The 22,094-nt window shown below is 38.7% G+C and overlaps 1 protein-coding gene and 1 pseudogene across 1 annotated transcript; one reads left to right on the forward strand and one right to left on the reverse strand.

The window, feature by feature from the left end:
* Positions 1–6,857: 6,857 nt before the first annotated feature.
* Positions 6,858–11,510, reverse strand: LOC113672823 (adenosine receptor A2a-like). The gene is made up of 2 exons (XM_089193865.1): positions 11,396–11,510; positions 6,858–8,582 (listed from the first exon to the last, which is right to left on the reverse strand). The coding sequence occupies exons 1-2, from the start codon at positions 11,508–11,510 to the stop codon at positions 7,738–7,740; spliced, it is 960 nt and encodes a 319-aa protein (XP_089049991.1). The 3' UTR covers positions 6,858–7,737.
* Positions 11,511–14,651: 3,141 nt separating this feature from the next.
* On the forward strand, positions 14,652–21,077 carry LOC113667300 (uncharacterized; annotated as a pseudogene).
* The last annotated feature ends 1,017 nt before the right edge of the window (positions 21,078–22,094 follow it).

Here is a 22,094-nt window from a genome sequence, read left to right on the forward strand (position 1 = left end):
GTCGGAAGAAATTTTTGCTTGAATAGTTTCATTACTTTCAACTCCCGTTTATTGTTACCAACAACCGAAGTTTTACGGACAGATATAACATAATGACGAAGTCTAGTATTATCCTGTGGATTTACGATTAACAATTTGAGGTTCCCTCTTTTAACTACGATTTGTTGACACTTTACGTGACAGCGCCAGTTTCTGTAGATTCTTTAGTTAAAAAACTAATGATTTCAAATTCACTGTCAAAAATTTTCACATCAACTGGTCATGTTAAAACAGAGAAACTAATTTGTAAAAGTATAGCTGGAAGCACGAATACTATTGGCTGACATACGCAGTTGCCTGCTGGTTTATCCAGGTTTTTTCGTAAACAAATTCTACTCTACTACTAGCGACTGATTCCAATATTTCCGCTGACGAATAAAGGTAGACGGCATTTACCTTTTTGTCGAACGCAAATACTTCATGAGCCTCTGAAGTAGTGTGTTCATGCCTGAAGCGCGTTGACACTAACACATTTGGGCAGCTAATTGTGCAAAGGATTTGGTGACTGAGAACCTCAGATGCTCAAATGCACCCTATGCGACAAGCCCTAATTTGCAAAATGTTTACTTCAGTGACTCCTAACTTTGTCAATCACCGCCTCCTTCCCCCGTGATAACTTGGGGTCATGTACAAACCACAGCAAATGGCATTTCCCACGGTGGATTATCCCAACCTGTATCACAGTTACGTTTTAGTATCCCTTGTCAACCAAGCCATTTTCCCTTCGTGGTTGCGTGCGAGTTTCACATGGAGAATCGTGATTGGCTCTCATACCTTGACATCAAAACACCACTTCATTTAATGTCATGGGTGCTTTGAGTGATCTTTTTGACGTACACATAACTATTGTCTCGCTTATAAAAGGTTTTTTTACGTCTGGGTGGACGTTAAATGGAAGTAAAAAAACTTTTCTGGGAATTGGTTTTTGACTGAATGATAAGCAGTAGTAAACAACAAACAAGTGCCTTTTTTAATGTCGCTACATTTTTGGTGCGTGATGGGTCGTATGCATTGTTTAAAACATTTCTCCACAACTATGATTCAACTAGTACAACTCAAGTCTGAGCCAGATTAAAGCACTTTTGTCGCTTCTAAAGTATAAAACAAAACTAAACGCTTCCATTGCGGCTCGAAATAAAGAAGAAACCTTCCATCTTTTTGCGGCGAAACATTCTACAAGTGGGAGTTACTGATGTGCCTCAAAAGCAAACAAATACAAAAGAATGCAAACACCGTAGACAACCTTAATCTAGGATTAGCGTTCTGCCTCGTTTCTTTCGAACTAAAACGCACTAAAAATTTGTTGTTTATTTTAACAAGGAAATTCCATCTGATGGGAATTTGTCCTGGCAGAAGTCGACTTTGAACCGTACCAAATTGTTCCGCGGTCAGATTCCAAGCTCTAGACAGCAATAAATGCAAACGAACAATAATATTGTTCTCCATTTTCGATTTTCGGTAAAATAAATTAAAAAAAAAAAGAGGAAAGTTCGGGTACCGTCTGCTAGTCCGGCTTCCAACTGTGCCACATCCGCCATTCCTTTTTTTGGTCCACAAATATCGGCTTAATATGCTATTCTCTTTTTATATTAATTATTTATATAAGGTCATATTGTTTCTCTATTTCATCGAACAGTCTCTTACACTCTTCGGATAACATCTCTCTCCTTTCATACATGTTTTCTACTTGCCGCAGATTTTGGGGTGGCTCTATTTCGTTGGGAAGGATTCTCGTTGCGGTCTCCTCCTCTAAATTTTGATTAGCATTCATAAGTCTCTCTTCTTCAACTTTGCAGCCGTCTTTCTCCTTCATATGGCGCCTCCTTTCATATTCTTTCATCTTTTCTCTATTTTTTTTCTGTATTCTTGTTGATACTTTTTGCGCTTCTCGCGCCCCTCCTTGCTCTCTCTGTATTGTTTGGCCTTCTTTCGCAATATCTCGCGGTTTCTCCTTCGATAGTCTTGTCGTATTTTTCTCCTCTTTTCCTTATCCATTTTAAGTCTGCTTGTACAAATTTTTAAGTCCGCATTTCCAAAAACTACACCTGTCTCATTTCAGTGATGAAATAATTCACTTGCTGATGGATATTCATTGACATTCCATTATAGAACTGAGAAGTTGATCTCCGAAGCGAGTCATTGAAAGTTTCCTGAGGAATCTTAACTCATACCGATCATTTAACTTAGCGTAAGAAAATTTTGTCAATGTTTTAGACCATTGCTGCTCATGTACATACTGTTCTTTGAAGGTCACCAACGGAATCTTTATTTAATTGTGTTAATACAAATCGAGTTGCGATAAATAATGTCAATTTTCTCAGTATTTCCTTTCCTTTTTCGTTTCAGCTAATTAACATATCTTCTTCTCAAAGGTTATTTCCCACCGCGGGGGTCCTTCGGGAAAAAATTCGTTCCCAGCAAACTATACATCAGAAGAAAGCTTAACAATTGCAGTTTATGATAAAAATACAATTTAAGCGAGTTCTCCTTGTCTCGTGTCAAGAGCCGGTAAGGCTTGAAACGAACATCAATGCACAAGCATCACCTAGGGAATCTTTATTTAATTTTGTTTAATTAAAGTCGAGTTGCGTTGACCTCTTTGGGACGGTTGAGGAAATGCTATCAGTATCATGTAAATTCGAGGTATGACCGATTTTTATGGAAAAAAGACAAATATTACGAGTTGCGATGACTTATTTGGGACGGTTGAGGACACACTTGCTATCAGTATCATGTAAATTTGAAGTATGTACGTTTTTTTCGGAAAAAAGACAAATTTTAAGGTAAACCTCGATATAAGTGCTTCACACCTTTTAAAAACAGAAGTCGAGTACCGCGGGCACGGCCGTTGTTGTAGCAGGGCAGTCATTTGCGTCATGGCTTCCGGCAGCTGTCAGCATTTCGAAAGTATTTCTAAAGTATTGCTTCTCAGTATTTCTAAAGATAAATGAGACTTATCGCAAGATGAAATCAAAACATCGTGCGATAAATGGAAAAATTATCGCGCAATTAATGATAAATTATAGCGCGATAAATGATAAATTAGGAGTTCAAATGTGAAAGTAAGTGTTGGCGTTGGATATGGAAGAGGATATCGATGAAATAATATGAGGCAAGACGCTTTGATAAGCGTAAAAGGGATGCCTTTTAAATATGTCATTTGAAAGGTCATGCCAATGTTGCTGTTGTAGCTTCATGGGCGTTTGTATGGTATAAGAGTAATCCTTCTAAGAGGTTACCAGGTTATCAAAAGAGAGCCGACAAAACCAAACAATGCAAATGAAGTACACAGGGAGCGATTGTGTTATATGGGTATTTTTTTTTTTATGGAAGGAAATTTGTTGGGCTGTTCCTGTCTACGACTGAAATTGCCTTAGGTAACCCACTAATTGCTTCTAAAATGAAATTTGTTAGTTTACTAAAATTGTTATGGCCCCAGTTTATTGAACTAACTCAGTACTTGTTCCTGTGTTAGACTGACTTTAAACGGTTTTATTCATGTTCAAACGGGTCGTGGCCTTTCTGAAAAAAAAATGTAAGTGTAATCAACAAGTTAATGATTATTTTTTGACAAGCTGGAAGAAAACTTTTTTTTCCTGTAAGTAATGTTGTCCTTTTATGGTTCATGTCGCTTCAAGAATAGGCTGCTGCCTCGCTGAGGCTCGCCAGCAATTATCGCGCGATAAATGGGAAACTTGTTAGGTTGCATCGCCAACCTTGTTAAGAAAGAACTTCCAACTGTTGCAGCCATTGTCGTCTCGTCCACGGAGATAACGTGCAAGACAGCCGATCTCATTCTCTCATAACGGTGGAACAAGTGAAATACCAATTGGTCTACGAGGAACGTGCGGTGGATCCTGTCACCTTTAAAACGTATCCCTTTGGCTACGAGCGTTTGGCAGATCAGGAAATCAAAATAGTGAACATGTTGGTTGATTTATGAAAGTAATTAGAAAAAGTTTTTGGGCGCGTGACCAGCAGGGTTCGCACATGTCCCACGTGTAAAATATGGTGTATTTGAATTTTCATATTTCGTCTCCTTTATTTTTTACTTATTTATTTATCTATTTATTTTACAAGGCGTATATTTTAATATTATTTCCATTATGTATGACGTCTTTCAAGCGAGAGTTGATCGTCCTTTAAGCGAGTCTTGATCAGTTTAGGGAAGGGTAACAAATACCGTGGGATGCCTGTGGCATACTACGGCAAAAATCCCGCTGGGTTTCTTTTTCATTGCACGGACAAATTGCAAAGCTAGCCAATAGGAATGCGTAAAATCTTTATCGATTTTTATCTAAGGTAAAAATTGGCGGCAGGATTTATTAGAAGCGGCCGAAGTTAATCCTGAGCTCTTCTGACATAAGAAAACCTGTGGAATTCATTTCTGCATATCTTTTATTTTACCGAGTCCAAAAAAAAACCAGCGGTCACATTAAGTGCGTTCTGAGGTAATTTCGTTCGAGACAGAAAACTTATCATATAAAAGCTAGAGAACACCGTGTGAACAAAGATCATTCGATTCCTCATGGGGACTCAGAATTTTTTTCTTTGTCCCACGCTCGTTACAAGACGAAAAACATCTTTCATAATTCTTTACCGAGCTCGAAAATTACCATCTCTACTATTTCTATCTACAAACATTACGCTATCGACATTGCTGATCCTAGCAGTATGCAGGACGCGTGTCATATGAACTTCGTAATTGATCCTGCTTACCGAAGAGTCTCTGTGGCTCAGAGGTAAAGCATCGGAGTGCGGAATCCGAAGGTCTGAGGTTCGATTCCTCATGGGGACTCAGACTTTTTTCCTCTGTCCCACGCCCGTGACTGTACGAAAAACATCTTTCTTAATTCTTTACCGAGCTCAAAACTTACCATCTCTACTATTTCTAAAGGTCATTGCGTTACAGTAAAAAAATGTATTGGCCACTATGAGGCGAAAAGTGACAGAATTAAGAAATAGTGGAATTTGGCTCGTGCAGGCGAAGTAAGATTTGGATTCCATTGGCTAACTTTGACGAATTTTGCAAACGGAAATCCGATAGACCCATGATACTATTTTGTGCTGTTTTTGTAAGCAATTTATATGTTAATCATTCGGAGGAGTTGGATGTTTACCACAATTGTGGATCTCTCCGTGATTTTGCGGAACCTTGGCTTTTGAAATAAGAGCAACCTTGCATTGCTGCAAGACCAATAATTACTAGTTCACAACCATGTTTCATCTGTAGATTAAGTAATTTAAGCACGAGGTGGCCATAAGTGTTCTTTGATTAGATAAAGGAGATGTCAGTGGTGCTCAAATCGATTTCTCCTTGGAGCTTGTTGTTTTGCTTTATTCCATTTTCGTTAATTTAGGTTGTGTTTTTTCGAGGGAAGCGTACGTTTTTGTGTGATTAACCCTGAAATTTAAAATAAAATCTACCGATAAGTCTCTCACCTTGCGTAAGGTTTCTTTTGAAATTGACATCTCGCAATGGTCTCGAAATATCACAAAATTAACCACAATTCGCTAAGAAATGACTCAGTACAGTCTTTTAGTTGTATTCAAGTGTGTAAAGCCTGTTTACATACTTACTGACGTTTTTGATAGACAACAGCGGAGATGGCAATTGTTTTTGCCGAGCTGTTTCTCTTTAGGGGGGATAAAACAGGCGATGAGCCGGAGGTCAGTAGATTGAGTTACAGTTTGTTTCAGAAAAATCCAAAGGTTTTGATCTGCCACTCTTCGCTATTTTCGGCTTCAAAAACAGTCACGGTTTCTACAACACTAAAATTTTCTACGCTGATTTCTTCGGCTGATCTAACTGACTAATCAAGGTAGTTTAATGTACCTGCACGATTTCTTTCAATGCCACGCTTAGTAGCCAACGCATCCCACGGTAACACCCTAGGCGTTTTGTTTGCATAAAAAACGGTCTGAATTGAAAGGGTGACTTGGGACGATTTATCAGCACGAATCGTTAATTTATGCTGGAGTGCTAAAAATAATTTGCAAAAAAAATGGTCTGAAGGCGCCGATACAACTACTCCGAGAAAATAAGGTTCGGCCCCTGAACGACGCCACATCCTTTTTTCACCGTGTCAACAAACATCGGCTCAATTTCCAACAATGTCTTAAATCTTGTTCAGTCTCCACCGGGTGATCCTCCTAAAAGCTTCCATGAAAACGCCTCAAAACACAAAAAATTGGATACTTACCGTTGAAAAGATCCTTGTGTTCTATTCAATGGCATTAATAAAATTCATTCATACCTCCATTTCACGTTGACATTGGACAAAGTTAGCAGTTCGCACTTTCTACGAAGAAACACGTTGTCTTGCAGATTTCGGGCATTTGAAGAGAACCCTCGACGTATAAAGTTATTTTTACAGCATTGTATCACAGTTCCTTGCAGAAAACTTTGTGCGCTTGAACCTTTCTCTTCGTTTAAGTTTGCATTATTTAGAACTACGGACATTAAACGAACATTTTGAAATTTTGACGACTCAAAGTCCAGTTTTCATCGGAAGCCAATAAAATGCTCTTGTACTCAGGATTTGACGCGCGTCAATCATTTACAGCCGTTCCGCCTGAACTGAAATCTTTCCATCTTTATTTGTACCAAGAGATATAATAAATATCTTGCTATCTTCGTTTTTTCTGCTCGATTTATGGCCCGCGCGCTTCGCACTTGGGCCATAAATTCGATTCTCCAAATAGACTGTCTCTAACAATCACGACCAAAGAAACAAAAGTGGACAAAGCAATTCATCATTGTTAATTGTGATCGGAGATGATAGATACAAAGGAATTATTAAAACTCGCTGGGCAAGCATTTGATCCTTACTTGACATTTATACTTCTAAGAAAACGGGGACAGTTCCAAAGTAAAAAAATAGTTAGGTTGGTAAAATTTTTATGCAGAGTTAAGGCGGGAGTCTATAGTGCGTCACAACTACTCTTTTTCCTGATATATAATGTTTAATTTTGATGGGAATAAATTACGGTCAAGAATCATTCATACAGACATCTTTGATAGTGTTATTATATCACCACATAAGGTGAAGCTCCGTCTTCTCAGGAAGAAAATCATTTCAGCTGAGGGAAGAGGATGAAGTAAAACGTTAAGACTTGCAAAAACGAGAAATTTTGAAATGAACTCTTTAGGAACAGATGATGGTTAATTTTACTCTAAACGCTGACTTACTCTTTTTTTGCAAGTAATAATTGCATCTCTAAAATTCATCAGCATTAAGGACATCTAATTAGTAACAAAACAAATTTAGGTTTGTAACAGGCCAGGAGACTTGGCGTGAACTGATGACAATATGGCGTTAACGTCAAGCGCTCTCACTTACAATGGAATAAGAATTGAATTTTTTTACTGTTAAGAAAAAGACGACTCCAACAGCTCTTAGTGCTTTTACCCCTTAATTTAGTGTAAGGCAAGACAGTAGAATCAAACTAACATCTTGTTCTTTTCTATATTATACGTATTTTCTTTAACTATGTGTTGTTGTATTCAGGGTAAGTGTCATCGCCAGGAAAATATACCTAAGATGTGTTGATAGTGTTTAGAATTACTCTCTTCCGCAAAGAATACCAACGACTACTTTCTAACGATATCCTACGAGCTTCCTGTAGAGAACCGGTGACTTTTAAGTCAGCTTTTTTGAAAATTATTTACGATTTTAACCCCAGCGGGATTTAGCTTCATAGACAGCAAAGTGCTTGCCTGATTGTCTGCTTAACTGCTCGCCTTACTTCACTGATCTTCCAGCAGTAAAGAAACGGATTCAACGTCGAGTTAAAGTAGACTAAGACAATTGTTATTTCCCTAAAGACCCATAAGTGCGATGAATATGTTTTACTGAGCACAATTTCCACTATACCATATGGTGTATAACAAACAACTAATGCTAGTTGAACCCAAAGTGCACTGTACACTGCCTTTCTGTATCGCGCCACGTTCAGTGCACTTGGTTGGCTCGGCTGTTGTTGAGAATGATCTTGTACATGAGCCTGATGGTGCCTAAGAGCGCTAAAGATTTTTGTGTATGAGGTGATTGAAATAACAAGGCAAATTGGTATAAGTATTCGGCCGTACGAAAAGGTTATATTCGTTTTAAAAATGGTGCTTAAAGAAGCAACAAGACTTAAAACCCAAAAGTTAGCTAAAATAATATATGTGCGCTTCAAAGTTACGATTTGTCTGTATCTAAGCCCCAACAGCAGGGCGAGCAGTCTGTCCACGCTTATGGCCGTCATCGTCAATAACGACACTCCACATAACATATGGCTTGTGATGATGACTGCGTTATTTGTGTCGTAGAAAATTCTCCAGTCTTCGAGAGTCCAGGAATACGAAAAGCTCAGGGTAGCATGGAGGGGCTGGGCAACAAGGCCAACCGACAGATCAGTTGTTGCCAAACAACGATACAAGAGTTTGGACGGTGGATGAAGGGAAGATTCCTTGTGAAGGGAAACAAGGATCAGAGAATTCCCAAGAAATGCTGTCACGGAGAAGAGAGTGTGCACTGCTGTGAAAGAAACTGATTGTTAATGCAACTCATCTACCTATTAGTTGAATAAAGCCGATTCTTTTTTAACTGTGTTTTACCTCCTATTAAGTTTTTTGCCGCCATCACTTCGCAGCTCAAAAAATGGTTGATTCCTTTCTCCACTAAGTTACCTGTTGTAGCGACGAGAGATATTTCGTGTCAACAAAAACTGCTCAGCCGCAAGCACTTAAATTGTACTTCCAATTAGCATCTCCCCAGATACGTTTGCTTTCTTTTAATGCGCATACAAACTGTCAACTACGACAGTTCGAGAGAGTGTCCTGCAATAATTATCCTTAATCCTTTTTTCAAGCAGTCTTCTATATTTTAGCCGTCTTTTATTTTAGGTGTTCGCCAATGTCACAATTTGTCTACGATTGTCTTTAAGGCTCATTCATTCTTAAATTGAACACGAGAGTTTGGCGAACACCAGTTTAGTGATAAAACTTGTCGCTTTTTATCAGAAACAGGAGTCAGACTTTGCTTCCATTACAAAAGCAAACACTAAGTTTTGCACAAAACTTTTATTCTGAATAATTAGACATAATTTGATGAGAAATTTTTTTCAAGGGAAGGGCAAGAGTTTGGAATAAATAAAGAGAAAATAATTTTCCATTATTTCCTATTGGTAAAGCATTTTGGGTCTATCTAGGGATCTTCTAAAATAAAAGACGAATGAAATACATCTGGATCAATGATAATTAATTCAGGACACCGTCTCGAACTGAAGTAGTTGACAGTTGGTATGTGCATTAATAACTCAGCGTAAAATTTTACAAACTTGATTATTTTTTACTTTCGAACTGTCTCCGTTTACTTAGTAATGTAAATATAAGTTGCAACCACGAACAAAAAAAAAAATTTCATATTTGTCATTCAAAAGGCATTTTGTGGGCGTATTTTTAACGAGTAAACGCTTATGAGAAAGTCTTTTAATAAAGGTTGCTTATAAAGTAAGAATCAAATGATTGCTCAGCGAGTTTAATTCCTTCGTATTCATCATTTCCGATCGCAATTGATGATGATAAATTGTTTTGTTCACTTTCGTTTTAAGATGTGACCGTCGTGATCAAGGGAGTGTGGTTAAACACTTTAGAGGATTTCAATCATCTGCCATATAAATGGTAGAGTCCTTAACACAAAAACACTTTTGTTTGCTCATTAATCAGACGTAGAAATGAAATGAGATCAATATCTTAACTTTGTTCGTGATTGTTAGAGACAATCTATTTAGAGAATCAGCAAATGGGAAACTATCTCTCGCGTTGTCACCCGAAGTAAACATGAAACTGGGCACAAACCTAAGTCGCTTTTCCTCTATCTTTTGATGTAATCGACACAACATTGTACGTGTATGTTTAACTTCTATGCTACCGCACAGAAAATACAGATGCAATTTACACTAATGAAATTTAGCCCTTGACCAGGTAAAATCGCCAGCTTGAACTTTTTATCTTCAGTTTTAATGGCTTATTTGGCTGGTCGAAAAATACCAAGTGTAGGCGCAAGAATTTGTACTATCATTTTTTGTTAGTGTTGGTGTTTCATAGTTTCGTGTTAGGTGTTCATTTTCTCGTCTTCCATTAGTGTCCTTTGTCAGTTACCAGTTTTGTACTTGTTATATTTATTTGCATATCGTATATATATTGGTTGCGCGTAATTTATTTGGTGAGTTGTCTAGTTTGTGAAAATTACCGTTACATATCTAGCTCTGGGTTTCATGTTTTCGTCTTTGGGTTGGTCACATTCGTCTTGTAAGTATCCTTGTTTATCTCGCTTTGTCGTTTTCCAGTACTTTCACTCATACGATGTAAGTTATTTTATGCTCATTCGCGTGTTTGTAATTTTGTCATTTTCAGTTACCGTATTCAACAATGTGTCAAGTTTGTTCTAGTAAAGTTTGAAATACGTGTGATTAGCGTTTGCGGCTATACCAAGATTTCGATTAGTGTTTGTCTCACTTAGCTTTGTGATTGGTCCTGAAAACTCATGCCACCTATCAACCAATCAGAAATTTTTGATTTGGGTTATCATAGGCTCCTCGTGGTATTGTCTTTCGCTCTGATTGTCAGTTGTAATCAGCCTGGATTTGGTATCGAAAATTACTCTTCTTGAATAAATTATTTATGTTTATCATGTTTCAGTCTGGTCGTCCTCTAGCTTTTTCATTAGTTCATCACCGGCTTATACTGCATGGAGCTGTTTTTAAAGAATTCTATTTTGACCTCCTTAAACTCTTGGCGGCGACGGCCACTTATATCATAGTCAAAAACAATCACTGGATTCCTTAATATATTTAAGATCGAACCCCACGGGCTGATATCAAAACCATTCCTACCCCTTCCCATCTCCATGCGTTTGACATCTTTTTCTTAAACTTAGCTATTTCAGTTTCTTTAACAACACAAGTAGCAATGTACGTGCTGGACAGTCCTATGCGACTGTTCTCTATTCAAGTTTGCCAAATAGCGATTTCATTGTTTAAGGGATAAAATCACTTCTAACCTTTTAAATTGCCGCAATTTAATTGAATATGTACTTTTGTTGCGACTCTTCCTACAACTGCCGCTACGACTCTTGCTAAGAGCAAGTTCGTGATATGCGCAGACTTTGTTCAAATATGTACTCAGAATTTATTACCGAAATTTCAACAGATAAAAGGCAGCTAAATCGGAAATAAAAAACTAACCGAATTCTACGCTGTAGATTTATTCACTAATCGGAAAACATTTGTACTCCGGAAAAAAAGATTTCTACTGGATGTCGGTTGCCATCATCATGATCATAGTAGGAGTCACTTTGAAACTCACCATTTTTTCCACCATTTTCAGAATCTAAACTGGAGGCAGAACTTGAATCATAGCCAGCAGATAAAAGAGCTTTCTTGTATTCGGCGATTATAGCAGTTTCTCTCTCGAGTGACATGTGTGTATAAGATTCACCATCCTCAATGGCGAGAACTGGCACTAGTCCAGTAACACCTTTTACAGCCAGGTCGTCTTCATCTTCACTTCCAGGGCAGTCAACTGAAACACTAAAGGAAAAAAACAGGAGGAAAAATAGGCGCACTCACAACATTTACACTCTCTTAAACACTTCAAATGCAGTAAGAGTCACAAAGACGCTGTTAGATTTAAGAAGCTAAAAATGAACTTTTATATCTTGTTTTAGACTTAAGTCCCCGACAAACATACCCTGTCGGGCGGTAAGCACCCGATCTGGCCCAATAAGGAAATGTCAACATCGGATAAGTTACTATCTAAAATGAACGCTATGATGTCATACCCCCAAACAAGTCAGCTGTCAATTTAAACCATCTCATACGTGAAAAAGAGTTGCTTGCAATATGACTTTTCCTCACACACTTTGCTCGCCATCGACCGTCAAAAATTTATTATGCTGTGAATTCTCATAACATCGTAACTCATAGCTTCCTGTTAACGAGACAAAGAATATGCAATTTTGCATTCCGCATCCAATGAAAAAAAACAAGTTTTTTTCGGAAATTAAAATGTCTGAGTTTACTCGTGGAACTGTAATTTTAACCCAACCATATAAGGCAGTAAAGGAACACGAAAGGGATCTCAAATTCGTTTCGATACTTGGATCGAACCTGTTCGACTAGAATCTCGAGAATGGACCTCTGCAATTGAAATGTCGGTTTGTGTCAGCCGACGACTGTTTCAATTTCACTATTGGGAATAAATGTTTGGCAAAGAAGCAGATCGTCAGAGCAGACTGAATAACACAAACTATCATATGCTTCTTCCATTTTTTCCTCCAGACTCGCTCCACAGCGACACTGAAATGGGACATTTGCAGCCAAAACGTGAACGAGTTGAACATAAATTCAATGCTTACACCTATGGCAACACGAATAAAAATTCCTCTATTAGGTGCATGTCAGAAAGGGATGGATTGTCGCCGTTGTACATAAACCTGTACATCTGTATGTAGTTTGTAGCTTGTTGACTACATTGACAACAATGGTCTGTGTGAAGTCTTTCAGTCTGCCTACCGTGCTCACCATAGCACCGAAACGGCTCTTCTCAGAGTCTACAATGACATTGCTATGTCCATTGACAATCAAAAATCTGTTGTTTTGGTTCTACTGGACCTGTCTGCTGCTTTTGATACAGTTGATCATTCTCTTCTCCTTGCTAGACTATCTACCCGTTTTGGCATTTGTGACCAGGCACTGGACTGGTTTCGTTCATATCTATCTGATCGCACTCAGTATGTCAGAATCCAAGATGTCTCTTCTGATGTGCATGCCTTACCTTATGGTGTACCTCAGGGTTCCGTTTTGGGCCCCTTGCTGTATTCTTTGTACACTTCCCCTTTAGGTGATATTGCAAGATCTTATGGTCTATCTTACCACTTTTATGCTGATGATACACAGCTATATTTATCTTTTGAAACGTCATCGCCTGAGGATATGTCAACATGTACATCTGCTCTTGAAGATTGTGTTAAAGATATTGACCTTTGGATGTTAAATAACAAGCTGAAGCTGAACAGTGGGAAGACTGAAATTATAGTTTTTTCATCCTCCTATCGCCCACGTCCTGCGTTAACAAACCTGGTGATTGCCTCTGACACTGTTGACTGTTCAACTACTGCTAAAAATATTGGAGTTATTTTTAATAACTCTCTATCGATGTTGCCGCACGTTACTGCTGTTTGCAAGTCTTCGTTTTTTCATTTAGGCAATATTTTTAAGATTCGCAAGTTTCTTTCTTACGATACATGTAAAACTCTAATTCATGCCTTTGTTACTGCAAGGATCGACTATTGTAACTCACTGCTCTACGGTCAGCCTAAATGTATCTTGAAACGTTTACAGAGTGTCCTAAATAGTGCTGCTAGGCTTATTCACCTTACTAGTAGATATGAGCATGTTACGCCGTTGCTTATTCAACTTCATTGGCTACCAATTGAACAAAGAATAACTTTCAAAATTGCAGTAATTACATTTAAGGCGCTTCGTGGTGCTGTACCTAGCTATATCCCTGATCTCATCAAGCCTTATAAACCTGGTAGACTTCTTAGATCCTCCAATCAATTTTTACTTTATACATCTAAATTTAATCTTAAAACTTATGGTGGCCGGTCTTTTACTATTGCCGCACCTTCTGTTTGGAATGCACTTCCATTCGAACTTAGATCTTGTAATTCCCTTTCGTCTTTTTAATCTAAGCTCAAGACGTGGGTTTTTAAAATTGGTTATGATGTTGTATAGAATGATGATGTTTTTATAGGATGACAATTTAGTTTTGTAGTTTTGTAGGTTTAGGATTTTGTTCTTATTTTTATTATGTAAAGCGCTTTTGGACCATTGGGAATTTTTATAGAATGACAATGTAGTTTTGTAGGTTTAGGATTTTGTTATTTTTATTATGTAAAGCGCTTTTAGACCATTGGGAATTAGCGGTCTATAAATACTGTATATTATTATTATATTATTGTATGTAGCCGACCGCTGTTACCAATGCAGTCAATTCTCCAAGAATCATCTGAATGCTCATGTCTGCCACAAGGCGCATGCTTCTTGGGGTGCGGAAGCCAATTGCACCTGTACTCAATACTTCCTGAGCACAAGAGTCTCTTTGAAGCTTATTCAAAATAAAGAACCAAAGGTAATCTCGCAAAAGGATAGTTAACCTTTCGAGTAAATGAACACAGCCATGCAAACAACTCATCAGAATAAAGAGTTTCCGGTTACCAAGTTCAGCCTGCATCACGCGGAAGACTATCGTGCATCCGTTGTAAAGAGTACTGAGCAATATATATGACCTCCCAGGATGAAGAAAACTAATCCGCTGCAAAACTAGCCGCAGTATTGCTTTAGGGAGAACTGCTGATAAAGGGAAAGCGCAGGTTATTACTACTCTGTAAGTATCGTCTTTACTGTCGTAAAATGTAATAATAAGGTAGACCAGTGTATAGGCCAAAATCATAGCAAATAAAAATTGACCACACAGGATCAGTGTAATCTCTACAGTTTTCCGTATTTTCGATAGTCCTTCTAATTCTCTGTTGTTGACAATTGCTCTTGCGACCAAAATGGAGTTCGTGACGGTTACGAGAAGAAAAAGAGTATTCAAAGGTACGGACCTCCATGATGTTGTATATGTCCCGAAAATGTGAAAATAAAGTCGGTAAGTCATATCTACAAATGAAGCAATCAAACTGATAAATAAAAGATTGAGTCTCTTCACAAATGGCCAACCAAACATTGTTATCATTAAAAGAATCGACCATAACTGCGATGGAAATGACCTAATGGTGTCCGCAGTGACAATTATGTTTTAAAATCTTCTTCGGAACTGAGGTCCAGTTTTGATGTTGCAGCTCGAAACACAGATCAACGGAATTCAATTCCAATACTACAATTCCAATTGCAAATAAGCCAACGGCTAAACCTCCGAGAATTTGGATAAGAACGACACATTTCATAGCCTTCCAAAGTGAAATCCACCATTTTGTCGAGATCTTTTCCAATCCATGTTGTTATAGTCACCCAGGGATGGTGGATCGTACTCCTGAAAAATTGTGTCTTGTGAATCGAACTTGTTAAAATCTTCCAAATGATCAGACTGTTGTGAAAGAAGAACGCACCTCTCATTCTGTCCATTATCGCAATGAAAAGCAGAAGAGGTAAACTTTTCCATTAGATGGAGACACAGACTTTCCGCTAGATTCAAAATGAACCACGACATGGAGACTTTGTGAGCGAATCTAAGTACAGATGTTCAGGAATTGAAATGTCAGACTTTCTCGTTGTTATCTCTCGGCGAGAAAATTTTTCACCAATTGCAGATTTAGCAATTAGATTTTTCTACCGAAGATACATCTGAAAGTTTTCACGAAACTATTAATTTGAATTTTGGTCTCAATCGTTCATAAATAAGGAGGAGCAAAAATTAACGAAGGTTCAATACCTATTGTCTTGAAACGCGAGGGGATGAAAACGTCGCATGCTTCAGAGGTGCTGAACGGTGTCACGGTGCTGCGTTGAAAAAACTACCTTTTGAAAACAATTAGTTTAGCCTATTAAGAAATGTCCTTCCTGCGATTTTCTAGAAGGATCAAAGGATGTACGCTCGCATCATAATTTCCGTTACGCCATTATGACAAGCAAGAGTTCTTGGTCTATATGTAAGCGGTTCGAAAGTTGAATTGAAAGAAGCGGGTCATATCAGGTCTGGCATTGACTCAGATGCTTGAGTGTAACAAAAAGTGACTTTCTACATTGCTGTAAAACTAGAAAATACATTAAAGCTATTATTATTATAATGTTCTAGGATCTCAAACACGATCGAAACGGATTTTAATCACATGTTCATCGCGAAAATGAACCAGACGAAACTGACTAGAAATGTCAATTTTACTAATGAATGAAAATAAAAGGATCGATAATCCCCGCATAAAATCATAAAGTGCGTTGGCGCTAAGGCTGAAAAATGCGTCGAATCATGACAAAAACAATGAGCGTAATTTTCAATATGCAAAATTCTCAGATATTGACTTTTTCCTTTCCGACAGAAAAACAGCTACACGGCCAGAATTGGCCTGTGGCAAATCTTCCAGTTGTTGATTTTCCTTCTCAGTCGCGAGAAATGCCATTACCAGAACCACTGAATATGTAACTTTCGGCTTTTCTTTCCATGTTTTGGTTTTCTTCCCCTTCTAAGAAAGTTCAAACGCCACTGTCTGTAAGCGATGCAGATTTTTCAGTGTTTTCGCAGCCATAATCTGAAAGAAATTCCGACAAACGACCTTGGATTGAGAATAGCGAAGGCTTCGCCGTTCATTCATCAACATGACCGAGTGACGCGAAAAGCGAATGACATGTCAGCAGCTCATTGGCGATATTAAACACACGTAAAAATTACGATATTTTTCTACGTGTGTTGTTACGGCTTTTCTCAAGGCTGGAAATCCTTGTATAACGCCGTACTTTATATGATAAAATGATGTAACTGCACGAAACCTCAGCCTTGTCATGCTTTTGAATATTAAGCTCTCGAAATCCTCGAATTCATTACATTAAGCAACAGTCATCTATCATCTGGGGGGGTCGGAAGATTTCGAGGGGGATCAGATGGTTTTCAGGGGGGCGGAGGGGTAATCAGTCTTCGTTGACAGAGTATAACGGGGGGTGTTCAGGTCTGGGAGATTGGACTTAGCTTCATTGGATGTGACTTAGCTTCCCCTCCCCAATATGGTTGAGTTATTGAAATATTATGGTTTTGTTCTTTTTCGTAAGCATGCTCGAACTATAAAGTTAAGGATCATTTTTTCTGCTCCAACGAGTTGATCAGAAGAAAAATAGCAAATACTCGTTGAATTTAACAGGGGCAAGAGGGGGGGGGGTGGACTAAAGAAAACTGAGTGTTTCCTTTGTCCTATTCACCCCCTCTCCCCTCCAATCTTCCCTCCTTTAGGAACCTGACTACGCCAGCTACGGTTTTCTGATCTGTACGGGTCCGCAAATGATCCCAAGACCGCAAATGATCCCGGACCGCAAATGATCCCCAAATTGGACAGCAAATGATCCCGGACTGGAAATGATCCCCGATGGGGACCGCAAATGATCCCGACCAAAAAAATAAGGAATAGCATGGACTTACATATCAGAGGAAGGTTAAAAATGCACGTTGAGAGTGCTCGATGTTTTCACCTATATATAATTATATATGGTCAGATGTCAGATATATATATATATATATATATATATATATACATATATATATATATATATATATAACTCCATTCAGCCGTATAGACTAAACAAAAGAACTGGATAAAGCTTTTACGCGAAGGCCTTTATAAAGTTTTGGGTACATAAATTGTTTAAAACACGTAATAAAGGTTTTAAAACTCTTAACCAATTAGAAACACTAATCGTTTACGAGAGATTTTGCTCAGGATTTAATTAAGCAACACGCATTTTACTACGTCACACAATTAACCAATTACGACTCTGTAACAATTGCATGTTAAGGCCCCTGAGAAAGGCAAATGTATATACTAGGAAAATTTACATAATACGCGGTAAACTTAAAAACTTTAAAGTTCAGCCGTTGCGTAGCAACGCTTTGTTTCTGTGTCGGCATGAAGATACGAGTTCGTTACGCTTATTTAGTGATGAGAGGTCGGGTCGGTAAATTATCAGGAATTTTTCTTTTAGGCAGAGGTTGCATCTTTTACTGGAGCTGTTGTAGGGAGACTTAGATGATAAGACGCGCCATGAAATAGAATAGTCAATGTTGTCGTTCTTGAGTGTCCAGATGTGTTTGCTAAGTTCGGTAGAGTTTTTGTGCTTGGCGTGGCGGAATGATGCGGTGTGATTTCTGTGTCTTGTTTTGAAGTCGGTTTCTGTGAGTCCAATGTATGTTTCAGAGGTGTTGTTGTCATTCCGTGTGACGGTAGCTTGATAAACGACTGAAGATTGAAGGCAGTTACCATTGAGCGGGCAATTGTTCTTTTGTCGGCATGTTTTGTTGGTCATGGTCAGTCGGCCGACCACCCAAGAATGTTAGGAAGAAAACAATTTTCTGCTACTCTGGGTACAATTTTTACGAAGAGAGCTGAACAAGACTTTTAATTTCTAAGGGCAATGAAATTTTTATTTAGTTTTTAGAAGTATGTAAAGATAGTAAAGATAAAGCAAGGTATAAGAACCAACGTTTGCATTGGGTGTCTTTGTTGTCTTTCGTGTAAGAAAGACAACACTCGTCTCACTCATCTTACACGAAAGACAACAGAGACGGGACGCGAACCAACAAAACAACAACTTGGCCTAAGAAAGGTGACAAAGGGTTAAGGTAACGGGTTTATCGGAAGTTACGAAGCGAAATCTATGCCGTGAAAGAAATCTACGATCCGACAGTTGGACAGCCGAAGAAACGAATAGTCGAAAAGGTAACTAACTGCATTGTGGTGAAAAAGTCGAATGTTTCTTAGCTTTTGGATAGTACGTACTACGAAACGAAAGGGGAAGGGGCTAAAAAATTGAGCAAACAAATGTCTCAAGTTTACCGTGGGTTATCACGTCGAATCATCCAACACAGTCTAAATTCAATGAAGCAGAAGCAAAAAGTTAGGCCCCTTTTTCAAAATAAGGCGCCTCTCCAGCCAATCAGGGCATCAAAAGTACAAGAAAGACATCAAGTGGATCTTGTAGGCATGGTTAGCATGTCGGCTACGATGGACGTTGATACTTATAAATACATGTCTGTTATTGACATTTTCAGCAGATTTTTTTTCTTACGTCCTCTTCAAACAAAAGAGACTAGTGAAGTGGCGGAACATCTTTTAGACATTTACATCGAACACGGCCCTCCAGAAATTTTGCAAAGCGAATTCCAGAATTTAAGGGAGTAGTAAAGACTGTTTGTGAAACGCTTAACGTTCGCATAATTAAAATCTCCGCATGTAGTCCCCAGACCCAAGGAAAAGACGAGCGCTCACACAGAACGTGGAAGGAAAAAAATAAAGTTTGATTTAATTAACAACAACAATGGCGATCTCAACTGGGTGGAGTATCTGCAACAGTACCAGCAACTCTACAATGAATCACCGCATCGTTCTCTTGGACAGCTTTCTCCATTTGAAGTGTACTTCGATAGAAAGCCCAATAGGTATCGGAATAAACTGTTTCTTGGGGGAAAGAAGGAATATGAAGTTCCAGAAGAAAACAGCAATGGTATCGAAATGAATGAATGCAAGACGGAAGAACTAACAGAGCTATTAATAGAACGCAACTCTATCATGCAGAAAGCTCTGGATGCGTCTAATAAGGCTTCGCAGTATATGGCAAAGCGGGAGTTAAGGCGAAATCCACCTTCACTCTATTACAAGGGAGAAACCGTTTTGATTCGAGTCCCTATCTCAAAGAAATTAGTTTAGGGAAAGAAAAACTTGCTAAAGAACACCTGTGAAGGGGTGATCCTTGAGGCTAATCATTCTATACACAAGTTCTTTATCAGCTACAGTGATCCCGTGACACTTAAGAACAAAACTAGGTGGTTTAAAGTAGATGATGTTACCTCAGTAACCAAAGAAGCAGAAAATGACTGGCAGCAAAAGGCAAAGAGTGACAGTGGAAGACGAAATGATAATTGCATAGGCCATGAAGCCGATTCTCCAGGCCCACCAGCGAAGCGAGCAAGAACAGACAACGCCAGTTTGTTAGAAGCTTAGTTTGTTAACTTGTATTTTGACTTTTTGAGAAATAATCGAGCATTTGGAGGAGGGAACTGGGGATTAGCAAGTTCCTACTTTTATCCTTCATTGCATCGACCGGTCGAAACATCTACATACTCCAAACATATAGGCAACAACGCTCTGTGGAAGTATGAACAACTAATGGTTCCAGTACTCCTTCCTACTGAGAACCACTGGCTGCTGGTCCTTATAAGTGTTCTTAATTTATGCCTTTACATTTACGATTCCGCTAGATGCACTACAGCAACGTACCGAACAATTTTTAATATCATCAAAGAAGGATTTATTAGAAACGAACTTCAGTGGCTTTCTGATGAGGATAAAACTCTCTTCCAGGAAAATAATTGGGACGAGTCCACACCTCAATGTCCCAAGCAAAAGAATGATACCGACTGTGGTGTATTCACATGTCTTTTTGCAAACCACATATTATTGTCGAGAGGCAACCATTCCGGCCTTACTCTCAACGGAGAGCCTCGAGATGAAATGGTGAGCGATTTATTAAATCTTGCGTCAGCTTTGAGCGCTGAAAACGATTTACCCAAAGTTTTCCGGTGGATGGCAGACTGCCAGCAAGCTTCTGACAACAGAGAGTTCCCAAAAAACCGGTTGGATATAGAAGTGGGAAATGCAGGACTTGCTTATCGCCAGCCCCCAACCCCCGAAGATGGCAATTGTTTGTTTCATGCAATGCATGACCAGCTACTTTGCAAGAGCATCTCAGAGTGCCAAAAAACTACGCTCTGACCTGGTGAAGTATCTCAGAAGTAATCCAGCCACCCCAGATGGAACTCATCTCAGTGAATTTATCAATCTCGGGGCATGGGACATTTATCTGCGAAGAATGGCTATGGAAGGTGAATGGGGTGACTGGATTGCTTAATGGGTCCTCATCAACGTGCTCCAAATCCCGGTGGCGATAGTTTCAAGCTTAGGAGAGACGGAATTGAAAGTTATCTGTCCCGCTGATTGTCAAAACGAAGCGCAAGCCACTGGAGATATGGCCTTACTTGGCCATGAAGCTGGGCTTCATTATCATAGCCTGGAACCAATGACTTCTCAGAATCCCCAACTAGCCATTGCCGAGGAATTAAAGCAAAAGTATGGCCAAGGAAAAATCACAGAAGCAATTTTTGTCCAAAATGTGGACGAAAATTCCAGTGCTACTCACAAGGTGTTTTTGAGAGCGGTGGAGCGTTGCAGTACTACTCAGATGAAAGCGTCTTCTGTAATAGTTGCTTAATGGATGAATTTTAGTTTGGAGTTAGGTACAACAAAAACAAACAGAGCTGCATGTTGGGTGGAAACTTATTCGTCTAAAACACTACGTTCTTGTTGTTGTTTTTACTGACATCGTTGCTGTTGTTGCCAGCCGGGTGACGTCAATGGACTGATACAATTTGATTTAAAGATAGAACGGTATACCACGCCGGCATACCAACGTGTAGCTAGTTAAGCAAGAATATGTAGCGTTATTGTGTTTTCGAAAAGAATCTCGCTCATAATTTTAAGATATATAGTAAAGAGAATTCTAGTTTCGTTTATGAAGGTGCCATTCGTAGCATCGTAGCATGAAAAAAGTTACAAAAAGAAGCCAGTTGTAAGCCATAATTTAAGATAATTTTATAAAAATAATTGCTATTGCTGGTTTTCAGTGTCACACCATTCAAAATAGATCAAAATAAAAAATAAAAACCGTTCAATCGATTTAGTCTAGAATCTGGAAATAGAAAGAAGCTAGATATGTAAAGACTCTCGCCAAGATTCATGTCACAGCAATTTTTCTTACGGAAGATATGAGGAGAAACGTTTTTCCCAAATTTATAGAGATTTGTATGGAGCCGCCATGCTGGTGCCCACCTTGATGGGCACCAACATGGCGGCCGGAAACCAGCAGAAACATCTGTCACTGAGTTTTGCTACAAAAGCGTGAATTTATCTCTCTAAGAACTCATAAACGTAACAATAATACTTTATTCTAATACAAGAACTGTTCAGATAGCTGAATTTCCCTAAATAAGTCACCTTTTAAACCAACATAACAGCTCTCTCGCTCGTCATGTAAAGGCCACGTCACGCAAAAGCTTAGAAATTCAAGAGTAGTCTATCACTAAACCAAGAACCCATTTGGAGTGAAAATTTGTCTGAATATTAGTTTTTAGCTGCTCTAATACATCATGAAAGTAAAATCTCAGGAGGATCAATAGTTCTGAAGTCTGAAATTTAGTGACGTCACGTGAAAACCAGCAATTCACCCCAGTTCCCTATCCTCAC

Source organism: Pocillopora damicornis, chromosome 14 (assembly GCF_964200805.1).
Source record: "Pocillopora damicornis chromosome 14, jaPocDami1.2, whole genome shotgun sequence".
NCBI lineage: Eukaryota > Metazoa > Cnidaria > Anthozoa > Scleractinia > Pocilloporidae > Pocillopora > Pocillopora damicornis.